Below are 27,246 nucleotides of genomic sequence, written 5' to 3'. Positions count from 1 at the left end.
AATAAAGTGTACATAGCAGAACACATTCCATCTTCATCTCTTTCAGCTCTCTGGCTAAGTAGTAAAATGTTTTGGTATTGCTATTCTCTTTATCATCCTGAAACCCCTACAGTTTTCTTGATAATAAAAAAACATAAATTTGTGGGCTAACTCAGCAATGCTGAAAAAATCTTCTATGAAGATGCTTGCTAGAGTGCACAACCTACGGGTAAAGAAACATCTGTCAGTATTGTTTAACACTAAAGCCAACTGGTCAACTGGAGAATGAGCATAACACACAGAACACTTTACAGTAGAAATGGAAAATATTTCCTCCTTTCAAAAGGGGCATAATGAAAACAATAATCAACATAAGCAAAAATGAAAAAGATCAGAATGCATTGATGCAGCCTGCCAAACAACCCAAGAACACTTAGAAGGTGCATGTGTAACAGCTCTGGACAGCAGTGTTCAGCTGTAGCAGCATCTCCAAATTCTGACTGTAGTGCTTCCGACAGATTATGTTTTAAATCAACACCAAATACATACAGAAAACACTCTTTGCAGTGAACTTCTGCAATTTGAGTTCTGGGAGGAAGGGGAGAAAGAGGGGGAGAGAATAAAAAATTTATTCTCCAGGATGTGCGCAATGAGGCAGCAGCCTCATTTTAAAACCATAATCAACAAAACTTCTCAGAGATCTGGAAAGACTCCAACAGCATTCACCTTCTCAAAGCAACAACATGACACACAGTAACTGAACAACACAAGATAATTTAAAAAAAATAGGATGTGCTAGTTTCATCTTTCCACCAACAGAAAGAAAAGGCTTAATAAAGCTCTGATGTATACAGCAGAAAAATCCCATTGCGGTTTCATTTAGCAGTTCCCTCTGTTGGCTGAACTAACAAAATCACTGCTGGTCAAATAGTTATTCACACTCAAAAACTATTATACTTGACAAAGCCTTCCATTCTGCAGAGCTTTCAGATAATATTCAGCTCAGCTTTACTGGATACATTCAAAGATTTTGAAGAAAGCTCTTATGACTCTACTAGAAAAGAACAATTATTCCTGGTTTTGTTCATTCAGACTCTAACAAAAGCAAAAAACATGTTTTGTTTCCATTTTCCAGAAATGTTCAAATCCTCCCAATAGTAGAGAGGAATGTGGACAGACTAAAGCTTTCCCTTAAACCTTTGCACCATTAACAACATGTGAAAATTAAGTAAGCATCACTGTTACCTTCTGTAGAATGAGATTCAAGTAGACACTCTCTTCCCAGTCAATGTCAGGATCTCCCAGCCCAGGAAGCTTCTTGGAATCTCTTCGATAAACTTCAACTTCAACCTGCTAAGAAAATAACAAATCTCTTTGAAAAATACCCAAAGGTGCCAAATGCATATTTAATATTGACTCCAGAAACTACACATTGCCAATAAAGATTCCTGACATGTTTTTGTAAGGATCAGATTTTGCTGCCCAAGACCATTCATGGAAGCAAAGCTTCATTTATTCCTTATGTGTGGGTATGTTTTAGCTATGGTGAAGTAAAGATTGCTGCCCATACCCTGACATGCATTTCTCTTAACATAATCCCTTGGAATACAAACACATTAGATGAATGCACACATTTATCCATCTGGTAGCTGTTTGGAGAAAAATACCATGCAGCAGGAACTGGAACTCAAAGCCATCACACCAGCAATGAGAAACCTTCATCCCAAGAAGCCTATAAATGCTCTGTGAAAAATACCATGAAAGCAGAATATCACCAGGGATAAAAAGAGAACACAACACATCTGCATGTCACTGTGGAGGCAGAAAGAAAGAATTAAGCTTGTTCCCAAGTGTAGTGGGAGACTCTACGATTAAGTTCACAAGTTAATCCCTCAGAAGGCACATTTTGGTAACCCTCTTCTACACGTTCGCACTGACAGTACTAGGCTGGACCAGTACTTACATACAACATTTTCATGTATTGAAAAAAGAAAAAACAAAAAGCCTAAGAAATCCCAGGAAGTAGAAACAACTCTGCAAAGGCTATCAAACTGAAGCAGTTGAAATAACAAAAAACCTGACTTGATGTAGTGCACATGGTTAAACAGAAGTCCAGTGTTTCACAAAAATTAAAATATCTATAGAACAGCTTTATCTCTGAAGTTGTACATAAAACAGAGACACAGGTAGCATACTTTGATATCAAAGCTATGCACTATCTTGATACACCTGGAAAAATATTTGTTCCTCTTTGAGAAATATTTTTAGTTAACATTAATGTTTCCTAAACATCTGTTGAGATTCCTGGAATACGGTGACTAGTTAACACAGTTACAAACAGGGTAATTCCTGAACCTGTTGTGGATAGCCCAAAGAAAAGAGGTAGAGCTAGCTTATTAGACAACAGATTATCATAAAACATTGACTACATGAACAAAATCAAACAGAGTAACATTAAGCCCCATAGTAAATGCATTTTTGTTTCAAGTCCTCCAAGAATGACAAAGCTACAAGACTGAAAAATACAAAGATGAACAAAATACTGCATGACACCATCATGCAGATACCATGAAAGCTGAATGCATTATTTTGTTATTAATTTTTTTTTCCTTACAAATATCTTCTAAAAATACTAGACACATATGTACTCCTTTGGTTTTTATTTCCAAAGCTCCTATGTTACTAACGAAAAAGATTATAACTGCACAGATCAGGTTACTGTGAAAACCTGAGACCAAGCTGTGAGCAGCTGATCTCATAAAAATTCCTCTCCAAATAAACTAAGGTGAGATTTGCACTTTTATGCCTAACAGCAAAGAACCACCATAGTAACAAGATGCCGGAAATACCTTGTGAGACAAAGTTGGGCTGTCTAGAAAGGAAGAAGGACTGGATGAAGGCAAGCGTAACTGAGCACAACTCAACAATTAAAGGGTAAAAGTCCAGGTACAGCTAACAACAGGTCAGGGGTGATGAAGCACACAGCAGACACCTCAGGCCATTCCACCTGCATCCACAAAACCTTTATTTTAACCCCTGGCAGAATCATCTCTTCATGATGAAGTCCAAATCTTTCTCTACAGAAGCTGATCACCAATGTTCTCTACTCATAAAATTAATTCACGCGCTGGTAGGGAGAAGTAGATCAGAGACATTTGACTACAACTTTCTCACATAACACCATTCCCACCCTGTGATAGATCATGACAGGCAGTGGCCTCTCTCTCATCAGCTGTGACTTCTTTTTTTCCCAAGCTGGGAAGAAGACTTTTCCCTACTCATTTAGCATCTGACTCCCAAGCAGCACAGCTTCTGGGTCAGAGCACTGCAGCTCACTGCAAATCCTTTCCACAGGTGCTAAGCCCTTGAGCTTCACTATAACAGAATGGGAAACTTATTCAAGTAAGATGAATCAAAACTTTTTTTTTTTGCCAGACAATAAGCCACGTGGGTCACAGACAGGTAACACCACCTAGGACATGGGCAGTGTCTTCCAGAGCTCACAAATTAACCTCCTTCTTTCACCACAGTGCCAGAGGCTAACAGCAGCCACTTGATTCAAGCCTGTTGATTTATTTCCCATAACATCAATTTGTATGATGCAATCCCAATGCTACTGGCACATTAGAAGGATGACTGGAGCTGAATCCACCTGCAGCAATTTGTTCAGCATCAGTCACTATGAAAGGAGAGATTCAAAACAAATAAATAAATCACTTTAAGCAAAAAAAAAAAAAAACAAAAAAACAAAAAAACAACAAAAAAAAAAACAACCTTCAAATATGAATTCTCAGTGTTTCATACACATTATTAGCTACTGTTTAGAATCAGCTATCGAAATTCCTTGACAGGTTGATCTGATTTGTTCAGTTCCCTAAAAAAATTCACTCAAGCATTCCTATACTCGTCTTCCTGGTACTACACAGCAGCAGCATACATGTCAAACACATAAAATAAAAGCCAGAAGCACCCGAACAGTCCCATTTTTCTGTAAGGTTACTTATGTGCAAAAGAGTTGCAGTTATGCTACCTCAAATATTGTAGAAGTGACTCTTAATTGGCATTAAGAGATTTCTTAATTTAATGAGAAAACATGAAAACCAGAGGGTAAGTACTAATCTTTTGTATTTAGGCGAACTATTTTAAGTGACTGCAGTGCTGCTAGGAGATACTTGGGATTGAAAGTATGGTAAACAGAAGATCAACATGTTCACTGTTCTGACTTTTAAGTGTTCTAACAAATAGGAGAGATATCAAAATCCCAAGAGGTCCCCAGTAATAGAAGCCAGTACTGTAGTTTAGATAAACTGGTGCTGCCAGTGCTGAGCACAGTGTTCTATGACTGAAGAGAAACACTTGCCTTACAAAAGCATTTTCTTAGATTCACACAGAAGTTGTATGGCAAAACCCTTGTTTTGTTGTTGTTTGGTTTAATATACGTACTTATAAATGTGTAAATGTACGTATGGATATATATACACAGCATATATAAAATCTGTGGGGGTGTGTGCATATGCACAAAATTTCTCAGGGTCTCATGGTTCTCAGTGAACAGTTTTGTGACTTTCTGGCCTTAATTTACATTGCCACCTTCAGCTTTCCAGAGTTAGGAAATGATACAAAGTGGAAAACACGCTGGCTTTCAGGGGACAGACGAGTTCTCTCAAGAAAACATCTCTACCTAAGCCAGGGATCCAGGTCTGCTGCTGATTCACTTGGCTGGCTTTACATTAGGCGTGCTTTGCTGCACGTGAGAAAAACTAATAAACTGCATTAAGTACTAATTACCTACTCTCAGCAGTCCTAAAGCCAACCTGAATTTCCTCATTGAAATCAGAATGCAAATGCACCCTTTTACAGTTGGAGCAAGCTGAAAACCATTATGCCATCTATATAAAGTTTTCAGCTAGTGAGTTAAGGCTAGAAAGAATTACGTTAGCTAGGATGACCACCTATGCATCACAGACATTTCACCCTGGTACTTTTTTATAATACCCAGTCAACCATATTTGACTAGGCAGCACCCAGGGAAATACCATGCTTTGAGAACAACTTCTTGGCTAAAAATATGCAACTTCATTTAATTCATCTACTATCCTTTTTCCATCCTCTGGTTCTTGACATGCCTGCTTCTACTACTCTTTAGTACTCAGTATATGTATATAAGTTGTTTGCATCAAAAAATCTACACACTTTAAATTTGTCATTCATTAGCCTTTCACACACAACTGAGCACAATAATTCCTTTAGGAGGTCTCTGTGCCTCCCACAGTTGGACAACTGGAAACTGTGTCTTTTTTTTTATCCCCTCCCACTCTCTCAGTATTTCACCAGTACTGGAGTTCCCTGGCACTAGCACAGCACTGGTACTCGCACTCTTACTACTCCACTGTTCACACACATCAGGCCTGCGCTTTTTCTGCGCAGCAGCTCCACGATCTCATGCTAAATTACTTATGCTTCAAGACTTGTACATTCTTCTCAGAACCCGCATGCACTCCTGGCACTGAAGTACTGACCTACATCAGTAACAAAGAGTTCCACGCTTCTCAGGGAGCATACTGTGCAGTGACAGTCTTGCCCTCACTAATACATGCACCACCAATCTGTGTCATCTACAAATCTGCATCTGCTCTGATGCTACCATCCCAGTCAGCGATCTCTGCTGAGCCTCTTCACCAGTATCTCCATTTGGTGTCTGCTCCCCGACTTTACTGACTTCATTTAGGAGTCTCCCATTGCCTCATTTCTTTGTCAATCCTGGCAAATTCTTGCACATTTCTTGCACACTAGCTAAGCTACGGTCCATCTCTAGGATTTCTTTTAACTGAAGACTTATCCAACATCGAAACTCAGTAGCAACCCTCAGGACACATCAGGAACACTGAGTCCGTACAAAGTAGGGTATGAAGATCATACAAGATGACAGAGTTTTTCAGTTTTCAGATCAGGAAGCAAATACTTCCTTGCTTGCTTTTTTTCTTGCTTTCACCTTCTCTCAGACTTCATAAATTCTGTCTTCCATTTAGAATCATAGAATCATTTAGTTCATTCTTGCAGCCAGTTCCAGCCTTTCCAAATTTCAATCTTCAAAGTTCAGATCATTTGTGGTGATGAAAAAAAATACATATATTTTGGATTACTTGCTACAGCTACACTAAATCTTTTTACAGTGAAAATCTTCAGAAAATGAAGCTCTAAAAGAGAGCCTAGAATGTAATTTTCAAAATAATGTAATTTGATTAAATTTTAGTTTGTTTTGCTGGATTCTTTTTAGCAGACCTGTGAAAGGTACATCTTTGCATTAGATTGCTTTCTTGCCAGGTGTCACAACTTTAAACTAACAGTGGGGATGGACTGATGGTTGAACTAGGTGATCTTAGTGGTCTTTTCCAACCTTAATGACTCTATGATTCTGTGATTCATGCAATGCCTGTGACTATGCTGCTGTGACACCAGAGGCACTGGAAAGAGCCTGGCAGGGCCATCAGTAGGCTATTGCAGAAGGGAACATACAGTATTACTGGAACTGCTGGAATTGATGATCTGCACAAAAGAACATTCTAATGAGAAGGAGCAAAGCATCTACTACAGTTTTATCCACAGAAACATGACTTTCAGAAATGTAATACAACTGGATATGTTTGCAGAACAACTCAAGTGACAGAAAAATTACAGATCTTATGCTGGAAACACTGAATATGACAGACATATTAGTTATACACATACAGACAGCTGAAGCACTTCACCATAAAACCCACCTGAACTCCAGCTTTAAAAATCTTTGAGATATACTGTATACGTTTCCTCACCATGTCCATTTATTCCCCAAATAATGGAATGCTATAATATTTAGACATGCTCCCCCTACTTTTCACACAGGACAGCATGAATTCTACATAGTTGCCAATGCTATGCTATTTGTTCAGTTCACACAGGTGTTGTCATTGCCTCACTTGCACGGTTTAACTCATAAGCCTTTGAAAAACTCCTGAAAAGAAATCTAATCAAAATCAATACAAGCTGTTAGTTGGGCAGCAGGGGAAGGATGACTTACAAGACTTACTATTTTGTTGATATTCAAAAGCCATCTCTAAAACAAATAGATTCTTACTCTCTTTTAAATGAAATCCAATGGGATTACAGGCATATCTCGTAGTAGCACCTCTTTTCAGTTTCCTAGATCACATTCATCAGAAAACAGTTCAGGGGAAGTAAGCTTGAAGAAAGAGAGGAGGAAGAGACTGAACAGCATCCAAGAATTTTTCACAGAACAGCTTAAAAATTCAGTTAGGAGATCCTCCTACCATCTCCAGACCCAGCTGCCATTCAGCCATTTAGTAATAAAGGCCAGTTTTAAAGAATTTACACTGACAAGTTTGGGGTTCAAAGGATCAAGAAAGACACTAAAAGCTGTTCCCCAACCCCCCCACGCCTTCTTCTTCACTCCTCCTTCTTGTACAAAACCAGAATAACACCAAACATATTCACTAGAGTACAGTTGTTTTAAAACTGTTTCATCACACAGTGCATTCAACTTTTGAGAAGCCCAACAGTTTCCAACAGTGGAACTTTTTCTTTTTCCTCTTGCATTTATCACATTGCTAGTTGTTGCTTTACTAGCTTCCCCTGCACCAGGCAGGTATAATTCCAAAGTGGAGCCTTAGAAGCACTCATGATGAATGTTATGTTTTTCTAAATTCACTGACTTCAGGAACTTATGCCCTTCTCTCCCATGCTTCAGATTCCTCCCTTCTCACTCTACAAACACAGTCCCAGTTTGTTCTCCTCTCTCATGCTTTACTTAAAATTTTTTACTTAACAGAATGAAAGATCCCTAAAAAGAAAAGATCAGCTAAAATAAAGAATAAAGAAGTAGTGCTAAATGCTTAGAACCAGTTATCAAGCAAAGTTTAGAAAAAAAAATTACATCAATGTTGCAGTTAATCATAAGTTTAGTTACATTCCTAAGCTGGGTAGGATGTTAAAGCTCCTTCTGCTTCTTGACCCTTTGAACATGTGTGTTAGACATAACTTGAAATACTTCATACAGCACAGAAGAGCTATTATAGCAAGTTTTATGGCAGTTTATGGATGTGAGGGAGACAGAATTTATTGCTCTAGCAGTTTCTTAATTGAACAAATTGGTCAGACAGCAAGAACAAGCTTTGGGGTACCAACAGCCATCTTCAGCTCCTTCCACCACAAAAAGCAATTTCCTTTTCCTCCACTTTCGCAAAGATAACAATTCTCACTACCACTACTTCAGTGTGTTTCCAAAAACCTATAAACTTCTGCATCATCTGCATGACTAACTCCACCAAGGCTATCATTGATATTTTTATCATGGATATTTATCATTGGTACAAATATACTTCATAGACAGCCTGTAATAAGCTGCTTGAATTAATTTTAAAGAGGCATTGAGAGCAAAGTCCAAGCACAAGTCCTCTTATAGAAGTTAATGACGCTATGCTATAAGAAAATGCTGAGGATCTCCAGTAGAATTTTTAATTTTACTTTCACCATACCTCTGAAGTACTTCAAATCCCAGTAAACTTCCTCTTAACTGTTTTAACTAAAAGAACGAAACACACGTGTGCATCCTCTAAATATTAATATTCTGAAAGATAAAGATGTTAGAACCCTAAATTTTGAATCAGCATTACAAAAAGTGTCAAGCTAATGTAATATACTGATGATGGGAAGAGAAAAGGTTTATATTGATTTCTGTATCTAAAAACCAAACAAACACCACAACAACAATCAATAAGCTGCAAGTTCCTGATTTAATGCAAAGCACTCTACCCAGTTTCATGGAATTTTTACTAGTACGTATCATGACTGAAATTAGCAGATACTAGGTTGTAAACTCAGCCCAAGTCAAAGCTCAGTACCAGGAAAGGATGTGAAGTAATGTCTGTTCATCTTGCTCTTAGAAAGGTGGTAGAGTGCCAAAATCTTGCAATGACTCTGGCTCCAGCAACTAGTCCAGCTCCTCAGACCCAAGGCTGGCTACACAGATCTGCCAAAAATCTGCCAAAAATCTGCCAAAACTTATCCAAGCTTACCCTAGTGCCTGAAGCTAGCTGCCCTTAGGGCAATGCTCTCTCTCTGAGCACTCTCTCCCCTCCAAAGCACAGAGATGCAGGATAGTCCACGCTTCTTTGCCAGCATGCAACAACAAATCAACATGACAATCCAGAAGGAAAACATAGCATCCCAGGAGCTGTCAGGACTTTCTGACACAGAAATATGGGATTTTTGCAGAAAAAGAAATCTTGGAAGTGTAGCATAGAGGTCACTACTCCAATTTCTGAAGATTTTTATTTCATATGTATTTAACAGGCAAGCAAAACTTGCAGACGTATGTGAGACAAACATTTATGTTTTTAACAGGCTGCCAAGCATCACTGTAGAGTATATATCCAGTAAGACAACATGAGCTGATCTGACCAAGTCAACCATGAAAATCCATCTGCTCATTCATCCGCTCGGCACTGACAGACCTGTCTCTATTAAATGGAAAGCAAATCAAAGCAGTCTGGCATTTTCTTGAGCATACAGAGAAGCCCTATGGGAATGGTGCATCCCCAGTCCTGTCAAATAGAGTAGCCAAGAAAGGACAATGACATTAACAACAAATTACATTCTATCCCTTGCCTAGAATATTTATAGCCAAGACAATATTTAAAAGGGGACAAGCGCATGCAATCATACTAAAATGAAAAAGATTCTTTCAAATGTAATGAGTTTTCATCTTAGGTTTATTAGCTACCTTAACATTCATCGGCAGTAACTCTAGAAGGCAAGGAGAAGGCCCTCCAAAACAAGATTCCAATTCCCTTTTCCCTCATACTATTAATTTTTTAGAATTTGCACCTGAGGCTCCTGGAACATATCCTGGAGTCTACATAAAAGGCAGCATAATGCCCCGTAGTTATGGCAGCCAGACACACCTAAACTGAAACAAACTAAAAGCTGAAACAAAGACCACTGCAATAAAAGGCTCGTGAACTGCTTTGTGTAAGATGTGTTCAGCTGTAGGCAAACAGTTTTTTAATCTAACTTGTTTCAATACTACTTTTGCCACAACCATCTCAGTACAGTCAAAAAGCCAGATCTACAGAAAGAGCAGTAAATAATCTAAAAAGTTGATTTTACGCTGGCTCTAAAGAAATCAAAACAGCAGAAAGGTTTCAGTCTCCAGTATCTTTCAGAGGTCCAAATGGGACAAGCTGCATGCTCAACAGCAGTTCTTATTTTTTCCATAACACAAGCACCCAGGAGAATCTGTTCACAGCTTTGGACTCTTTCATTTGCTGGCCTAAGAAATGCTGGGCGATTAACTTCTGCTATTTATTCAAGACCTGCAGGTGAGAAACTCAGCAACCCACATCACAATCCCAAAGTGAAGGCTTATGACCTTCCACTGCCGCCACCAAGTTGACATTTAACTTTAACATCAACTTGACTGACTTACTTCAAATGCTAAATGAATGTACAGGTATGGATTGGGGAGGGTACGTGCAGATGGAATAGAAGCCTTAGAGAAGGGTAGCGGAATACCCTTTTCATCATCCAAGTTTAGTATGGCTGATAACAGACACTGCTGTAATACTGTTCCTATTCCAGACTGCGCTCATAAGGATCACAGGACTCACAGAAGGCTACTAGCAAAGATAACTTTAAAATGAAAATGCAAACAAAAGTTTTGGCACATTTATCAGTAAATGGGAGACCTCCTTAAGTCTTCATTTAACTTCTCAGTCACAGCAGACAAGAGAACAAGCAAGTGTAGCTGGGGAGATTTATTTATTTATTTATTTTTTACTAGGGATCACAGAGATTTGGCTATATTATTCTGCAACTCACTGAACAGTTTTAGAACTTTCATTTAATGGGAATGAAAGCCTTGCCCACTGAAGTCAAAAGCAAAATGATCACTAGTTATAGAAGAGCTGGGACTTCCGTTCAAGATCTTCCAGGTATTCACAAGTTCTACCCTCTTACCTCAAGTATATTTGACAATGCTGTGTCCACAATCATCTTTGTGGATTCAAACAGATTGAAGTGTTTAAAAAGCAGGCTAGTCACTAAAACTATGATCAGATTTCAAAGAGGAATAGCTACATATGATGTTCATTAATAACAGATTCACCAAATACGACCTTTTCTTTTGGACCAAAGTTGATTTGCTAGATTTATCATCCTACTCACAGTCCTGGCACTAAAAGCTGCAGACCTTGCAAGACCTATTAGTCTTCACATAAGAAATACATAAAGCAACAGTAAGTAAATACGGTAAGTAAGTGCCAGGGAAGTTGAAAAAAACATCTGATTGCATAGTATATTTCTATTTGGTATAAAAGTGTCAATAAAATATTGCACTGTAAAATCAATTTATATTTTGATATCACTTAAAGACTCCACTTGTTGCTATGGAACTGGAAAGATATGTTTGGGAAACTCTTCGCAAGAGGAATCACTTGTATGATGTTTGGGGTTTTTTTTTTATTCCTAAGGATTGATATCAGTTAAGAAGGTTAATACCCACTTGGTAATTTCACCACATCTGATCAGGTTCAGCATGGCTCCTAATCACCCAAGTTTATATTTAATCAGGCAAAGAGAAGAGTGTTTTTCTTTTTTCCATAGCTAACTTGGGATTTTCAAGAAAGCAAGATGACCAGGATTACTGTTCCCTCTTTTGACACAGAAACAGGATTTAAATACTTCAGGTAATACCATGACTATAAACCAGGTGGCTTGGGAATTTTTTCTTGGACTTAACAAACAACTTTTTAGGATAAAGCCTCATACATCTGTGAACAGCAAAGAAGGGCTTTGCACTCTGCCGTATTAGTGTTTTGCCTGCACTGCTGAAGTGCTTTTTAACACAGGCTAAAGGGTAGAGGCAGTGTATAAAAACCATTATAGTTCATTTACTTAATTCCTAAGATGAATGTTTCTTCTCCTTCCTGTCTGAACAATGAGGTATCTCATATTTTCATACTTCTGTTCAACAAATAAATGTTTCCACAAATAAAGCCCTGACGATGTGTTGTGGTTTAACCCAGCAGCAGCTCAGATCTACACAGCTGCTTGCTTACTCCCTCCTCCCAGTGGGAGGGGAGAGGGAATGAGGGGAAAAAGAAAAAAAAAAAAAAAAAAAAAAGAACTTGTGGGCTGAAATTAAAAAAAAAAAAAAAAGAAAAAAAAAAAAAGATTTAATAAAACAGAAAAGGAGAAGAAAATGAAAACAGTAATGATAACAATATTGTATATACCTACAAAACAAGTGATGCACAACACAACTGCTCACCACCCACCAAATGATGCCCAGTCAGTTACTGAGCAGCAGCTGTCCCCCAGCCAAATTGCCTCAGTTTTTAAAAGCTTTTTTGCATGATGTCACATCATGTGGAATATCCATTAGGGCAGTTCAGGCTATCTGTCCTGGTTCTGTCCCCTCCCAGATCCTTGTGCCCCATCAGTCCTTTCCACTGGCAGGACAACATAAGAAGCACAAACGTCCCTGGATATGTGCAGCACTGCTCAGCAAGAACTAAAACAGGGGCCTGTTATCAACATTGTTTCTATCCAAAAGCCAAAACATAGTATCATACCAGACACTATGAAGAAAACAAACCTAACTCTATCCCAGCTGAAAACAAGGGTAGCAAGATCTGCTGAAATCCTACTCTTGTACCATTCAACTACACAATGTTCAGATATTTTTCACTGATTAAAGTGCAGTAACACAGAAAGACTGAGGCTGGAGGATAGTAAAGGTAGCTGTATCTGCAGATGCATTCACTCATCACAGTCCTTCACTGGATAAGCTCAGTTGCAGTCTGAGCCTAAAAACAACAAAGTCAATCTACATGTAAGCCTTCATTCTCTTCCACTTCCTTTCTTCCTGATACTCAGTTCTGCAAAGCTATTCTCACTACTCAGGTCAGTGTTAGTGCAGCTATAATTCCTTACAGCCTAATAATTCCCCTGTCACATATTGATCTGGTTGCAAATGACAACTTAATGGCACAAGACTGCATTAGAGTACACATTTTAGCATCCGTTAGAGTGAGAAATGCTCTGATTTGAGAAGTCTGACCTCCTGAAATTCAAGGTTAATTACACTGCTCGTTACTCCAAACTCATTCAGAAAAGACAAAGCATCACTGCAAATGTTGCCCAACTTCAATCTGTTTGCATCATCTCCTTCCAAGCAACAGCACATCTGGGGCAGGAACTGAATTTGTTCTATGACTGGTTCTGAATTGAATAGTGAAGTTAAAGTCAGACCTCACTTACCTCCCATGAGACAACAGTAGAAGGCACAGAGGATGCTTTCTCAATGGATTCTTATCGCCACTCTTCATCATTGGGATAACTAATATACCAGTAGGAAAGGAAGCACCTTTGAAACTGACTATAGCCCTCGTAACAAATAATTCCTCATCACAAATAACTCCTACCAGATATATTACATAATATTAAATAATATTAAAGTAATTCTAGCTGCTACCTAACACTTGTACTCTGTGAATTGCATTGTTAATTCCCAAATTCAAATTCCCTATAAATTTTCTAAACCAACATTCAAGAACTGAAAGGATAGATATGCGTCACTACTTCAGCACTATCAAGTGTGGTCACAGACTACAAAGTAAGCAATATTTTGGGATGAAACAGGCTGCTTACCACCGCCTCATTACCGCATTTGACAACCTCTTTGAAGTCCTCCACAGAGAAGCACAAGTACCTGAAGCAACATACAGTGTGCTGACTGCAGAATCCAGTAAGCAAAAAAAGAGAAGCTATGTCTCATCGTGAACTCAGGCAGCAGGCAGACATAGGAAAAATAAGGTTATGGAACATTAATAAAGTATCACATTTAAAACCACTTCTGTTGGATGTAGAAATGTATAAACTGGATTACTGAACAGAAAACATGAAAAAACTAGTAGGTAAATTAAATCTTTAAGTCCTAATTACTAGTGTCATTAGAGACCTGATTACAATATTCCAGAGCTTGCACAATAGTGCAAGTTTCAACACTGAAAGCAGGCATTTTCATAACCATAATGAGCAAGCTGACACCGCCTGCATAACCCTCAGATCAAGGCTATGTGCTATGCTGAAGCAGCAGTCTGATGAGGTTTTCAGGGAGCTCCAAGCAGACACTGCACCTTTTCCAGGCTGAGCAGCCCAGCCAAGCAGTGCTCAGCTGTCCCTCAACCTCGTGGTGACTTAGACACACAGCATTTGAGATACTGAATTGTTAATTCTCTTTAATCAGTAGGGTAAAGTGGCCTTGAGCTTCTGCTCTTCCAGATGAAGTTTCTCTGTCACAGAGAGCTTGATAAAAATACAGCACAAGCAGAGGTTACCAAGTAGCAGTTTTTTTTATGTTCATGTATTTAGACAACCAAATAGCAGCAGAATAACACTGGAAAAACAGAAATATGAGAGGGTTAATTGTAAAAGAAAAGCCAAATCTTTACATTTTAAATGTTGAGATCCCTACAAGAAATCATAATATTAATCTGGTAACACCAGTGCTCCTCTTTCACATTTCAAAAGGAGAACAATATGTTTACCCTCTCCTTTTCTGCAGAAGCCCCTGTTCCTACTCACTGTAACATCTCCATAAGCTTAGCAAAGCAAGAGAGTTGAAACAGAACAGTAGTCTTCCTGCTGACTTGCATATGTCGTAATCATTCTTTGTTCCCACAAAACTGTTCACGTACAAGACAACAATTTATCTGGCAAACAATATTCAGAATTTGGCCATTTCTTTCTCTGTCGTAATCAGATGGTGATGTGGATCTGTCAGCACATCAAGTATCTCTACAGGAGACATTCTATTTATTTACAGTGTTAAAAAGCATGGGTCTGAAGAGTTCCAAGAGGGACAGAAAAGTAAGAGAATCTAGCAGAAATGCAATGTTATAAATTCTAAGTTCAGGTTGTCAAATCTTCCAGCCAGGCAGATGGTTAATGTGAATTAGATATTCAGCTAAGAAATACTGTGAATTTCAGTGGGAGTCATGTGCCTGAAGTCATTTAGAAACTAACTAGTCTCCCACTCCAGCCAATATTTGTTGTGTCACAAGTCCAGATGCACATAAGTATGTAAACCATTGCTCCTGCACAGTTCTGTTTCTGAAACCACAGACAAATCAGTAGCTTAAGCTTAGTGAAGAATTAGCAGCCTGAGTGACTACCATATGCATTTGGCATCAAATCCACTAGCTCCCAACTGTAGGATGCTGTAGAAAAAAGGACCTACTCCAAAATCCAGGCAAGCTCACTTGTACTTATATCTCTGCCATATAAATTCAGCATCCTTGCCAGATAACAATGCCAGAAGGTGTACCCTGCTCTGCTGATACACTGTTCTTAGAGGTTTTACCTTAGTTTCCCTACTACACAGTTATCCATGCTAACACCATCCTAGTATTTTTCTTAATCCCTAAGAGAAGGTAAAGCTGCTTTCTATAGAATGATCAGAAGCTTGCAACTGTAACAAAGCATAATCCTTTATAAATGGCTACTGGGTTGGAAAGATTAAGAAATATTAAATTTTGATCTAATGCCATTTTAAAGTCAGAATCCCAAGTCCAACCACTGTAACCTTAAAGGTTTTGGCAACACAAAGGACTCTTTTTAAGTGAGGATCAGAGCTTGTATTTTCCAGTCAGTCATATTAGATACAGTGTAAGGCAGCGGCAAAAGGATTTTTCTACTCTTGACTTAATTGCACATAAAGAGCCATGGGCTAAAGGGATTTTACCTTAAAAGCATAGTAAATCAACTTTGAGAAGAGCTACATTCCACACTGCCCTGCTGTCACTGATCCTACAGGGAATCTATAATTTTGCTTAAAGACATAGGGGAAAAAAAAAGCATCTTCAAAACTTGGCACAGAGAACTGAAAGACTGTTACTGCAAAGTGCCAAGAAAAGAAAACATTCAAAGGCACTTACCTGGGATCCAAGAATCTGTAACACATATAGCATAGAATTAGATACGGCAGTTCTGCCCTGGCAGAGACCATATTAAGAGCTTAATTGCTGCTTCACTTGTATACACAGGGCTTAGAAATTGGTGAAGTGGAAAGGAGAAGCAAATGGAAAATTCCTTACACTATGAGGTCTATGAAGCAGGTCATTTAAAAGGCTGTTCAAAATGAAATTTCAGATACCAGGGAAGTTTACCATCAGCATCTACTGATAAAGGATTATGAAATCTATTACTTCAAATTGTTGTTAATATTAAAGCTGAATTCAAAACCCTTCTCACTGAGCCTTAAAAACGAACCTCTGACTGACGTCAACCCTAACAGTTTTTCCTCTGCTTTTCATTTATTACACTAACTTCACTTCAAATACTTTCATCAACTGTCTTCAGCTACAGTATTAAAAAAAAAAAAAAAAAAAAAAAAAAAAAAAAGCATGAGCAGGAATGACCTAAAACACAGAGGACAACTATCAAAACATGTAATGTGTGTGCTAAGTCATCACTTGTTTCTTGCTGACATGAATCATCTTTATAGCATGCAATATGAGCAAGCTGCATGAGCTCATTATGTCAGAAAACAAACAACCCTACTGCTGGTATCCAAAGCAGCCTATAGGAGACTACTGTGCTCAAAGCTGTGCAGGTATTATTCTCATGAATATAACTAATACTCTGAGATACCAGAGGGCAATTCATCTCCCAGGCCTCTACCAGCATTCTTCAGTCAAAACTGGCAGTTGCCAGATAAGTGCAGAGCAATTGTTTAGCTTGGAGAAGAGAAGGCTCCAGGGAGACCTCACTGTGGCCTTCCAATACTTGAAGGGAGCTTATACAGTGATAAGACAAGGGGGAATGGTTTTAAACTAAGACAGGGGAGGTTTAGGTTAGATATTAGGAGGAAGTTTTTCCACACAGAGGGTGATGACACACTGGAACAGGTTGCCCAAGGAGGCTGTGGATGCCCCATCCCTGGAGGCATTCAAGGCCAGGCTGGATGTGGCTCTGGGCAGCCTGGTCTGGTGGTTGGTGACCCTGCACATAGCAGGGGGGTTGAAACTGGATGATCATTGTGGTCCTTTTCAACCCAAGCCACTCTATGATTCTATGATTCAAATAAATGCCTACAGAAAAACTACAGTGAGTTTGCTTTATCATATACCCAAGTTACATAGACCCAATTCTACAAATACCCGATGTTCAGGCTTCTGCATAACCAACAGAGAAGTCACCATTACAGACAGCAACCATTAGTGACAGCTTGACACCACTTAATCACAAGGCACGTGCCTGCAGGGCAGCTCTGATTCTACCTCTGGGGTCCCAGGCAAGCCAAAACACCTCCCATTCCCCACTTTTGCAATATACCTCTGGGGATATAAATGAGAGCACACAGCTGGGTGGATGACAGGGATGTCTGAGGTCAGTGGGAGATCAAAAAAACCACTGGTCTCCAGCTTTTTCCTCTTTTAATGATATTACTCCAGTATTTTGATACCATCTTTCAAGAAAGAAATGCCAAAAAGTCAAATCAAAAGCTGTTTATTTATAATTCAAAGATCTCGGGAAGTCCAGTTTATCACTGAACAGGACAGGTGCAAAACAGTATTTTATAAACCTCCACTGACTACGAGCTACATATAACATATGCTCTCCATGTCAGTTGTTATGGCAAGCAGTTCACTAAAGCAGTTCACTAATGCTGATTCTGCAATAACTACCACTTACGATAGCGCTCACAAATCAAAATTATCTATGAGGTTTTTAATGAGGCTTAAATAAAGCTCTGATAGCAAATGCAAGGGTTATTTCACTTTCCTCTCCGAGGGAGGTTCAAACAGTCTGAACTTATTTAATAAGTTAAACAGAGATTGATTGGAGTCCATAAAATAATTTTAAGCCATCAGAATTCCTCTAGGGTCCACCTCCTGTGTTGGGAAAGAATAAGAGGTTAAATGGACGCATCTTTTTATTATGCTAAACAAAGCCACAGTGTTGTTTGATGTGAAAGATAAATGTATTTGTAATCATTCGAACGATTTAGAATCAAAGTTTCCTCCAAGTCTTAAACAAGCAAATATGTTATCCTGAATTCTTTGCTGAAAAGTAAGGAAGCACCAGCCAGACAGGAAAAGGTCAATATTCTATCATCCTTTCCTTAGTGGTTGGCACGATAGAACTTGCAGGCATATTGGAAAGAGAAGATAACCCTTTGCATTTCCCGTGTGTCCAGCAACAACAACAACAACAAAAAAAGCAGCAACCAAAAACATACCTTTGGAAAGTCTCTTTTAGGATCCTTTTTCAAGGAAATTGACAACTGTAGCTATGTGACCATATTTTCACCCAAACAACACACCCAATTCAAAATAAACAAACAACTCGCACTATATACACACATCTGTGATTCAACAGTATTTATTATTTACATAAGTAAGGAAATTAACCCCAGTTTCTTCCTATCACAATGACCTTCCCTCTTTTGACCACCCTATAAGTCATATTCTTCATCTGCACTAAAACTATCACTTCTCTTGCTTCTGTTTCCCTCAACTAAGGTGAAAACTGCCACGACATGCTGAGAAGTTTCTCTTACCAGTAACTGCAAAGTGCCTCTGCAGCAACATTAAGCTACCTGATTACGTTTTCAAGAAATAGTACTTCTACAGGAATGCAAATTGTCTTAAGTGTACCTAAAAATAGTTTCTCCACTTCTTTCACTCGTATTCCAGCTCTAGCAGCCTGCATGTATTTTGCCAGCAGTAGGTATACACATTACAGTACACAGTAGGTGTTTATTCCAGATACTCTGGTATCTTAGGAAGCCTTTTTCTAGAAAAATTTCAGTGATGATCTTTCTCCTCTTTTTCCTACCTTCCCACAGATTTAAATTCTCAATTCATTAAATATTATCAATGAAAAGGAAAACAATAGTTTGGATACCCTCCCTTTTCCATAAATGCAGGCAGACCACTACAAAAAACTTCCCAAAAGATGTACAAACTCACTTATCTCTCCAAGCCCATGATAGTGAAGCTCATTTAAAACTTCGCAATGTTAACCTTACGGATCAGCTTTGCTCATGGTAGGCAAACCTGGGAGTTCCTCATCATTGGTCTGCAGTTCTTCAGATACATTAGGTTCTCCAGAACAACAAACACCACGTTCACTCGAATTTCCCAAATTAAAGTACATATCATTACTCACCTTTTTCCCATCTGTACTATCACCACTAACATAGGACAGTTTTCGACGGACATAGAAGAGCATATCATCTTGCCGGGGAGCCCATTTCTCCATAAAATATGTAGAAAACATCCAAGTCCAGAATACGATACGGTCATCTTTAAAACACCCTAAGAGAGACACAAATGAAAGGGGAAATAAGAGTCATTAAACATCATATTTCATTGAGCCTAATGTGACACACAGTCTTTGCTAGGCATGGCACAGTCAAGTCCAACAGCCCCAAGTAGTATCTTCTCTGTTGCACAACACAGTCACTACTTGGCACAAACTCAGAGCCCATCTTTGGCCATGGTCAACCAAAATCATCCTCTTCAAATCTGTCTGCTCCCCTACATGACAAACACAAACCAAGGCCAACAAGCATGTCCTGCCTATGCCTGTAGTATTGAGAAGTACAGGACCAGTAAAGAGCCAGAATTTCTCAGAAGCATTAAAGGAATAGTTTCAAATACACATATTGCCAATATATGCCCAGGATAACGACATGAATCCATCAGCAGATCTATTGTACACTCTCAAGGAGCGCTGCTAATCCCTCAGAAGCTAGCAGCTGTCGTTCCTTAAATCAATACACAGCAACAAGAACATACTTATGCAGGAGCTACTGTACCTTCTTTAATCAGGAACAAAAATCAGTTCTACATCAACAAAACAAGGTGCTTTGAAGTCATGAATCCCAGTCAGGGAGGAGAAGGGGAACATTGGGAAAGAAAGATAACAATGTGTCTTATTCGAGGAGAGGAAAAAATTACAGCACCAAGAACATGGCAGTTGGTTTCTCACCAGGAAAATGGGGTACAGCAAAGGTGACCTCACCTTTCATGAAACTCTTCAACATAGTTAACTATAACAAAAACAGCTAAAGTGTTGCAACACTGCAATGCCTGCACATTCACCAACATTCACACAGAGAGAGAAATCTCAGATCTACATCTGGTGACACGGAGCTGAAATTCTTCAGCACTGCTTAGCCCAGTCACAGACTCCCTCAGGAGTCTTGGTAAGTGGGAACTGCAGCTGTTAGCCACTCACTGGCTGCTTCAAAATCTGTGAGAATGGCACTGAAAATCCTACATGGCTAAGAAACAGAAAAACCTGAAATTGGCTACATGTAAGACATGTGCACACGTGTCCACATGTGACTGACAGCACAGCTTCCAGACCAACTATCCCTTACAGCAACTTATTTCCCCAAAAGCTCTGCACTGGCTGATGCTCCCCAGCCCAGCAACTATTCCCACTTGCGTGTTCCACTCCCAGAGGTACACAGAGCATATTAAATGCTGCTGCAGAGAGATGAGCCTTGCATAAGCTACATTTATTTACAGTGATACATGAATTAAGCTTTAAAAGATTTTCCAGTCAATTGCAAAAGAAAGCTGACATACCACAACAATGAACATGATTTTTCTTAGGCACTGGTGGCTAACTTCAGGGCTTTATGAAGCAAATCAATCAACCTTCTCATCCACAAGCATAACTCAGCACATTTTCTTCATTATGAGCGCGGTATTCATAAGCCAAATCTTTCCTCCAATCTTTAATGACTTTGGTGGGCAGGAGATTAGACTTTCAAATTTTTTAGCAAACAAATGAGTGACTGAAGTATTTTATTTTTTTTTTTTAACATCTTTTCAACTAAATCCAAAAGCAATATTGAAAACAAAATAAAACTTCACTGATGAAACATACAAAGACTATATTAATCAACATCATGAAGGATAATTTTCAAGAGTATGTATATAGTTGATTATATCTAAGTATTAATGAAAAGGCTATGAAAGAACAGCAAAAGACCAAGTTCCCAGTAGAAAGTTCCCAATAAAGGCTACTTTCAGGCCAAGCTGCAGTTGCTTTATCTGCATAGCTGTGCTGAAGTCATTGCGATTACTTAAGCCAGCATAGAGCACAATGTGCAATTGTGAAATAAAGTCTACACTGTATTTCAGTTTTTCCAGTAGAGAAGGTGAATCTTGCACAATTCCAAGGTTCTGTGCTCCTTCTCCATCTGAAGCCTTCCTCTGGGTGCAAGTGAACAGGACTGCATGGCAAACAGCTGCCTACCTACCAATCCAGAGCAGTCTCAGATGTGTTTGAGATTCTCACAGCTAGGCTGAGAAAAGATAGAATTACCATCACTTAGTATATTCCTAGATAAATGCTAAGACGATAGAAGAGCTATTCAGGCTTAACGATATACTGCTGACACAATGACAAGCAGCTCTGAAATACCCACCGATGTATCTGTAGGTTGGAGGAGTATATTCCAAATATTCAGCCTACTCCAAAGCATTCAGGCCATGAGCGTCAGGAACAGACTCCTCAGTACTAACAGGGAAGGCAAAAATCCCTACAGCTGTAAAGATAGAGCTAACCTTATTTAAGAAGATTGATGTGATACCAGTGACACCAGAGGACATTGTGACCCAGTCCTGCCTCTATATTTAGTGAAGAGTAGGAAACAGGGCATGCATCAGCATGATTCATTAATGGTCTCAAAAAAATTTACTAAATCTCATGGGTTTTGAGTACCCGAATTCAGAACCTTAATTAAAGGGGAGGGATGTGAGGTAGGAGGAGGGAGTAGAGAAAAAAAATATTGCCCTGAATTCATATGGAGTTTTAGGAAAAAATGGAGATAAAAAGAAGTCTATGGAATTTAAACGAACAACTGAAGACAACCTAACACCTAGAAGTACAATACTTCAGTTTTGGTTTACACATAGGCAAACAAAATAAGCCTACGCAAGACACTGATAAATTTACAATGAAAAGTTTTTCTATCAGTGAGAAATTTTGCTTTCCCCTTAGACAAGAAGAATCACGTTATTTAAATTCAATAGTATAAATGAGGGTTAAATAAATTTTAGATTCTGGTAGTACTTGCACAATTCTAAGTGGCTGTATGAGTTGCTGGTAGCATCATTAATAGCAGGACATTAATATACACAGGGGAACGGCAGAACAGAGAAGGATACCAAGACTTTATGTGCCCTCCTACCCTTGCTGGAGAACAAAGAAGAAATTAATTCAATGTATTTTATTAGTGTAAACAGAAAACAAGGGGACAGAAGTGCTGTGGCAGTGAAGTTATTTCTCCACTGCAGCACAATGCAGGGGAAAATCCCAACAGGAATGTTGGACAGCCATCAGTTCAAAATCCTACCTGCAAAAGATTGGAGAAAGCTGTCCTCCAAACTTCAGAAACATTTCCAGACATTACTGTATCATTAAAAGTGGTCTGAAGATGTTCTAGTGATTCTGACTGCAGTGGCTGGAGGACAAGAAGAGTCAAACCACAGCAGTACAGCTGCTTTTATTTAATTTTAGTAGAAGCAGGAAGGATAGGGAGCAGCACATGAAGAATTAGCCTTTACAATCTTCTATTAAATGGCATTAACTTTGAAAAGGAAGTAAGAAAATTTGTCATTGCAATCCTAACTTCCTAAAGCTCAACAGAGGGGGGGGGGGGGGGGGGAGGGGAAATCAATTCCAATATCAAACCAGGAACTGACAGATCAAATAAATCCATTCAGTCTTGCCTTCAACAATTAGATCTTCAAAGCAAGTCACATCCTTACAAATGTGTCATTAATTTTCAGTGTATCACTTGAAGCCTTCCATCTCTGCTAAGGAGAAACTTTGAAACTGCTTTTTAAATTATTTTAGGTAATGGCATTGAGATGGCCAAAGAAAATTTTTCTTTTCAATAAAGAGAACAGGGAAGAGGCCTTAATTTTTCAGACTGTCACAGTTATCTGTCAAGAAGCCTCAGCTGTACTTGAGATGCCAGGGCTCAGAGGAGTTTTGGCCCCATCAAGTGCCAGCCACTGAAGAAACAGACAGACTCAGCTCTCAGTTGGTTTGCTGACCTTAGCCCTCCACTACTGTATTCAATACTACTTCTATGCACTTGGTAAGGACTGAAATAAAAAGGAGAGAGAATTTTTAATAGTCCAGACAATCCTGAGTTGGCAACAGCTTTCTATTGCATTGCTCTGTCACTGGTTTGTTCAGATGATGTACACATACACATGTACAGCACTGTCAAGCTGATGGGTGGAAGCTATGACTCCAGCTAGTTGAAGAGTCCTTTTAAAATGGTAAGGTTTATTTTTGCTGGAGAATTTGAGCCTTCTGCAACACCAGAATTAGACAGTATTTGAAAAGGAACCAACTTCCATTTCTAATTGAGAGCAAGTAGCTTCTCAAAACACTCCTCCCCCAACAAATTCTGTTCCTGAATAAAATGGAATTAAGAGTTGAGACTATAAATCTTAATACACTAAAAGTTGATTATATAATTATGAGACCTTTGAAATGAATAAATCCTAATTACAACCATTTACTGTAATGATTAATTTACATGGATTTTATCCTCACTAGAAACAAGATTTATGCCAGCTGCTATGAAATAAATCATTTTTACCTATTAAGATTTTTATATTGAGCATTCATTCCAGGGAACTGACTCCAGACTGACATAAGCTGGGGACTGCAATTTTTTTCTCTTCTTAAATTAATGCTTTCCAAAAAGTCAGTGGATAAAGAGATGTGCCAGCGTATTGTTTTGCTTCAAAAGAATAAAAGACAGTTTCTCATTTGGTGAATAATCATCTTTTTTTTGTTCAGCATGTACCACTCTGAGCTTAGCAAAGCAATTATTTCAAGGCAGACAGGGTTTACTGTACTTTACTCCAGACTGCTATGAGCTACTTTTGACTGTGAAATATCATAAAACTCATTTCACCTAGTTTTGTCACAGTCATTGCAGACCCAGAATGAGTTCTGAGCAATTCACACTAATTTCGTTTTGAGTTTGGTGAAGTATTCTGCAAGGACAATATGAGAAGTGCTTCGCATAGATTAAAGCTACCTTTCGATATGCTAAACTACAACTGCATAAAACCAGAACACACGTCCCCTGTCTTGTGTTAATTGCCAGCACCCCAGATCATCACTAAATCAGAAGTTAAGTCTTCTACTAATGCAGACACAAAAAGCCAACGCCTAAACCCTTGAGTCTGACCTCACACAGACTTCAGCAAGCATTCAAAAGCTTGCTAGTACCCAACTGTTCCCAGTCAGGCAACACAGAAGGAACACACTACAAACTGAGGTTCCCAGACCAAACCCTTGCAGCATATTCCTCTCAGAAGCAGTTGCATCGTGAAATGAGCACTTCCATGAATGCCAGCTGCAATGACAGAGCATAGCAAGAAGCACACTTCTGCAAACACTAATCACGCTTCTGCAAATGCTAAATCTGTCAGAAAAGTCAGCATACTTTCAATGTTAAGTTTCTCTGGCATAACTCCAGCTAGAAAAGGAAGGCAGCACAGTGACAGGGACAAGATAGACACCATAGCTTACCTTCCTTCTCTGCCACAGACAGCATGCCTCTTTTCTTACCTCAAAATAGAGATAGCTGTTCCCCTACTCTACCACATGTTGCACAAACACATCCATTAAGGTAATATGGAGAGTATAAACAGAACATTATTTTTTTTTTGTCTGTAATTAACAGTTACACCACATGCTCCCCTACTAACATAGAGCAAGTAAAGAGAAGAAAAGATCAAGCCTAGTTTGAAGCTGAATGAAGACAATCTAGATTAAATAGAAGCGTTGCTGCTTTTCCCTTTCTTTTCAAGTACTTTTAAAGAACATACTACCATACATTCAAATACACATCTACTTAAGCCTCTTACAATAATACTTATTTTGTACTTGGTTTACAGTATCTCTATGGGAGATTATGGCAGCTGACAAAACTTAAGCTTTGAGCATTGGGTCATCAATGTTAGAAAGCAAAGAAAGAAAATTAGGCCAATTGATTTTGCAGCTGCTGTACCCTATTTGCCAAGATATTGTACTACAACTCTCATTTTTCACCTTCACAAAACACAAATAAACTGCAGACACCCACTATGAGCCTCAGGATCAATACGCAGTTTCAGTGTATTGAAATTTAAGTACCTTAAATTCAAAGCCTGTTGCCACAGGTAGTTAGCTGAAAGGCTAAAAGGAGACAAGCAGCCACTTGGATGAAATGCAAATGTGGTCCTTTGTGTGAAGAGGGAGAGAAACACATCACATTTTACTGCTGAACCATAAAGTCTTCCATGAAGGCACGTGAAAAATACCATGAAATAACAAGACCAAAATGCTTATGACTGGGAGAAACTGAGCTTATTTTCAATTGATAACTTCAATTCCCTGAAGCAAAGGAATGACTCAGAGCTGACTAGACAAATTACACTGAACAAAAATGACGCAATTATATTCTAAAAACCAAACACAGTTAGTTTACCTCTCTCAGTGAAAGCTTCCTTCCCACACCAGAGATTTAACTTTGAAACGGTCTATGAAGTCAAACCATGACTGTAGCAATTCAACTTCATGGCTCATAACCATGAAATATCTGACAAATAAATCACATACTTATCTTATCGTCCACTTGCAAAGTGATGGAATTATCACCTTGGAGAAAAAAAAAGAAAAAAATGCCAAAAATATAAAACTTTTTTATTCCCAGTATGAAAATACAACCTTAAAACATATTTGACATTCCATAGCAATGGTCGTCCACTGCTCCCTTGCTTCTCTTGACAGCCTAGACTCTGAAAATACTTCTATTCATATAATTAAATATGGAGTTCATCCAAACAGTCTGTATAATCAAAGCAGTGCCTCCCAGTATCCAGGGACATTTGTTGCAGATGGTTTTTAGGAGTTATAGACCTCCTGCCCTATAACCACACCACACCATTACCTAGCCACTGGTTCTTTCATTGGGTGGGATAGATTTGTGTCATAAAAGTTAAAATAAAAGGTTATGGTTACAATACAGCACAGTTTCCATACACAAACAGACAGAAACTTCAGATATCTCATCTTTATAATCATGATTCAGTACTTTCTTCAGCACAGCACACATGCCAACTATGACTGGCCACTTCCCCAGAAAACAAGAAATACAATATTTTTTTACTGCAGCATCATTTTTTTCCATCATAAGGAAGCTCCTCATTTCTGCCTAGTGCAAAAATTAATTCATGCAAATTAAACTTTCCAAATATCTCTGTGTTTTCCAGAGTACACATTCTTTTCAACTCTGAATCATCCATGAATAATCACGCTCCCACATAATACTCCTTATCAAAGTATCCAACAGACCTGAGAGGGGTAATCTGACTTCTGACTCTCATCTATCATTTAGTAAGAAGTTCCTTTTCCCCTCTTTGCTGATTTTATATAACACATACAGCTAGTCTTGATGAGGGAATACTAGAAAAGGGGAGGATGCTTATTTCAAAAGTTAACTTTTACAGTGTCTTCTGCCAAATCAGCAAAGAGCTACCTAGAGTAGGAATGTTCCTGGAGGAAATCAAAACTCCCCTTGCAGCTCACAGGAAATTAGCTTATAATCATAGGAATTGATTAGCAATCCCAGCCAACAGTAAACTGACAATTTTATTTCAGAGTACCACCAAAATATTGTTCAGACTGCTTTGTGACAGATAACTATTTGCATATTGACACAAACAGGTACAAACCAAGCACATATTAGGCTACTCAAAGACAACAAAAGAGACTTAAGAATTTGAGACAAAACTTTTTTTTATATAAAATACATCTAAGCTTAAAGCCTAATTCCAATTACCAAGCAATCACAAGCACATGCAGTATAATTACCATGGAAAAACAAAGAACGTGGGTTTTTAAGTGTCACATTTTCATATGGTATTATTACTATTATACACAATTATAATATCTTATTTTCTTCTGCTCTACTAATTGGCTAACTACCAATTCCCATTCTTCCCTGAGGAAGAAACAACACAGAGAACAAAATCAAGGTATCAAAACAACTAAGAGATAGTAGCTAAATGGAAAGCATCTTTTAATACCTGAATACATCCATTCATGGAAGGTAGTACTTCCTCCCTCCCTCAAAGGCTTGAGTTTCTCCATTAAAAATGATTTTAC

The 27,246-nt window shown here is 38.6% G+C and overlaps 1 protein-coding gene across 1 annotated transcript in view; it reads right to left on the bottom strand.

Annotated features, from left to right (window-relative positions):
- The window catches only part of KIAA0930, a gene marked incomplete at both ends in the record, with an annotated part of 62,487 nt that overhangs the window by 13,442 nt on the left and 21,799 nt on the right, over positions 1–27,246 (bottom strand). The window contains 2 exons of the mRNA XM_079549215.1: positions 1,225–1,332; positions 19,213–19,361. Of these exons, the coding sequence (XP_079405341.1) occupies positions 1,225–1,332; positions 19,213–19,361 (257 nt within the window). The remainder of the gene's footprint in view (positions 1–1,224; positions 1,333–19,212; positions 19,362–27,246) is intronic.

This window comes from Tetrao urogallus (genome assembly GCF_951394365.1).
Source record: "Tetrao urogallus genome assembly, chromosome: 1".
NCBI lineage: Eukaryota > Metazoa > Chordata > Aves > Galliformes > Phasianidae > Tetrao > Tetrao urogallus.
Note: the sequence above shows the minus strand (reverse complement) of the source record. Positions and strands in the feature narration are given on the sequence as shown.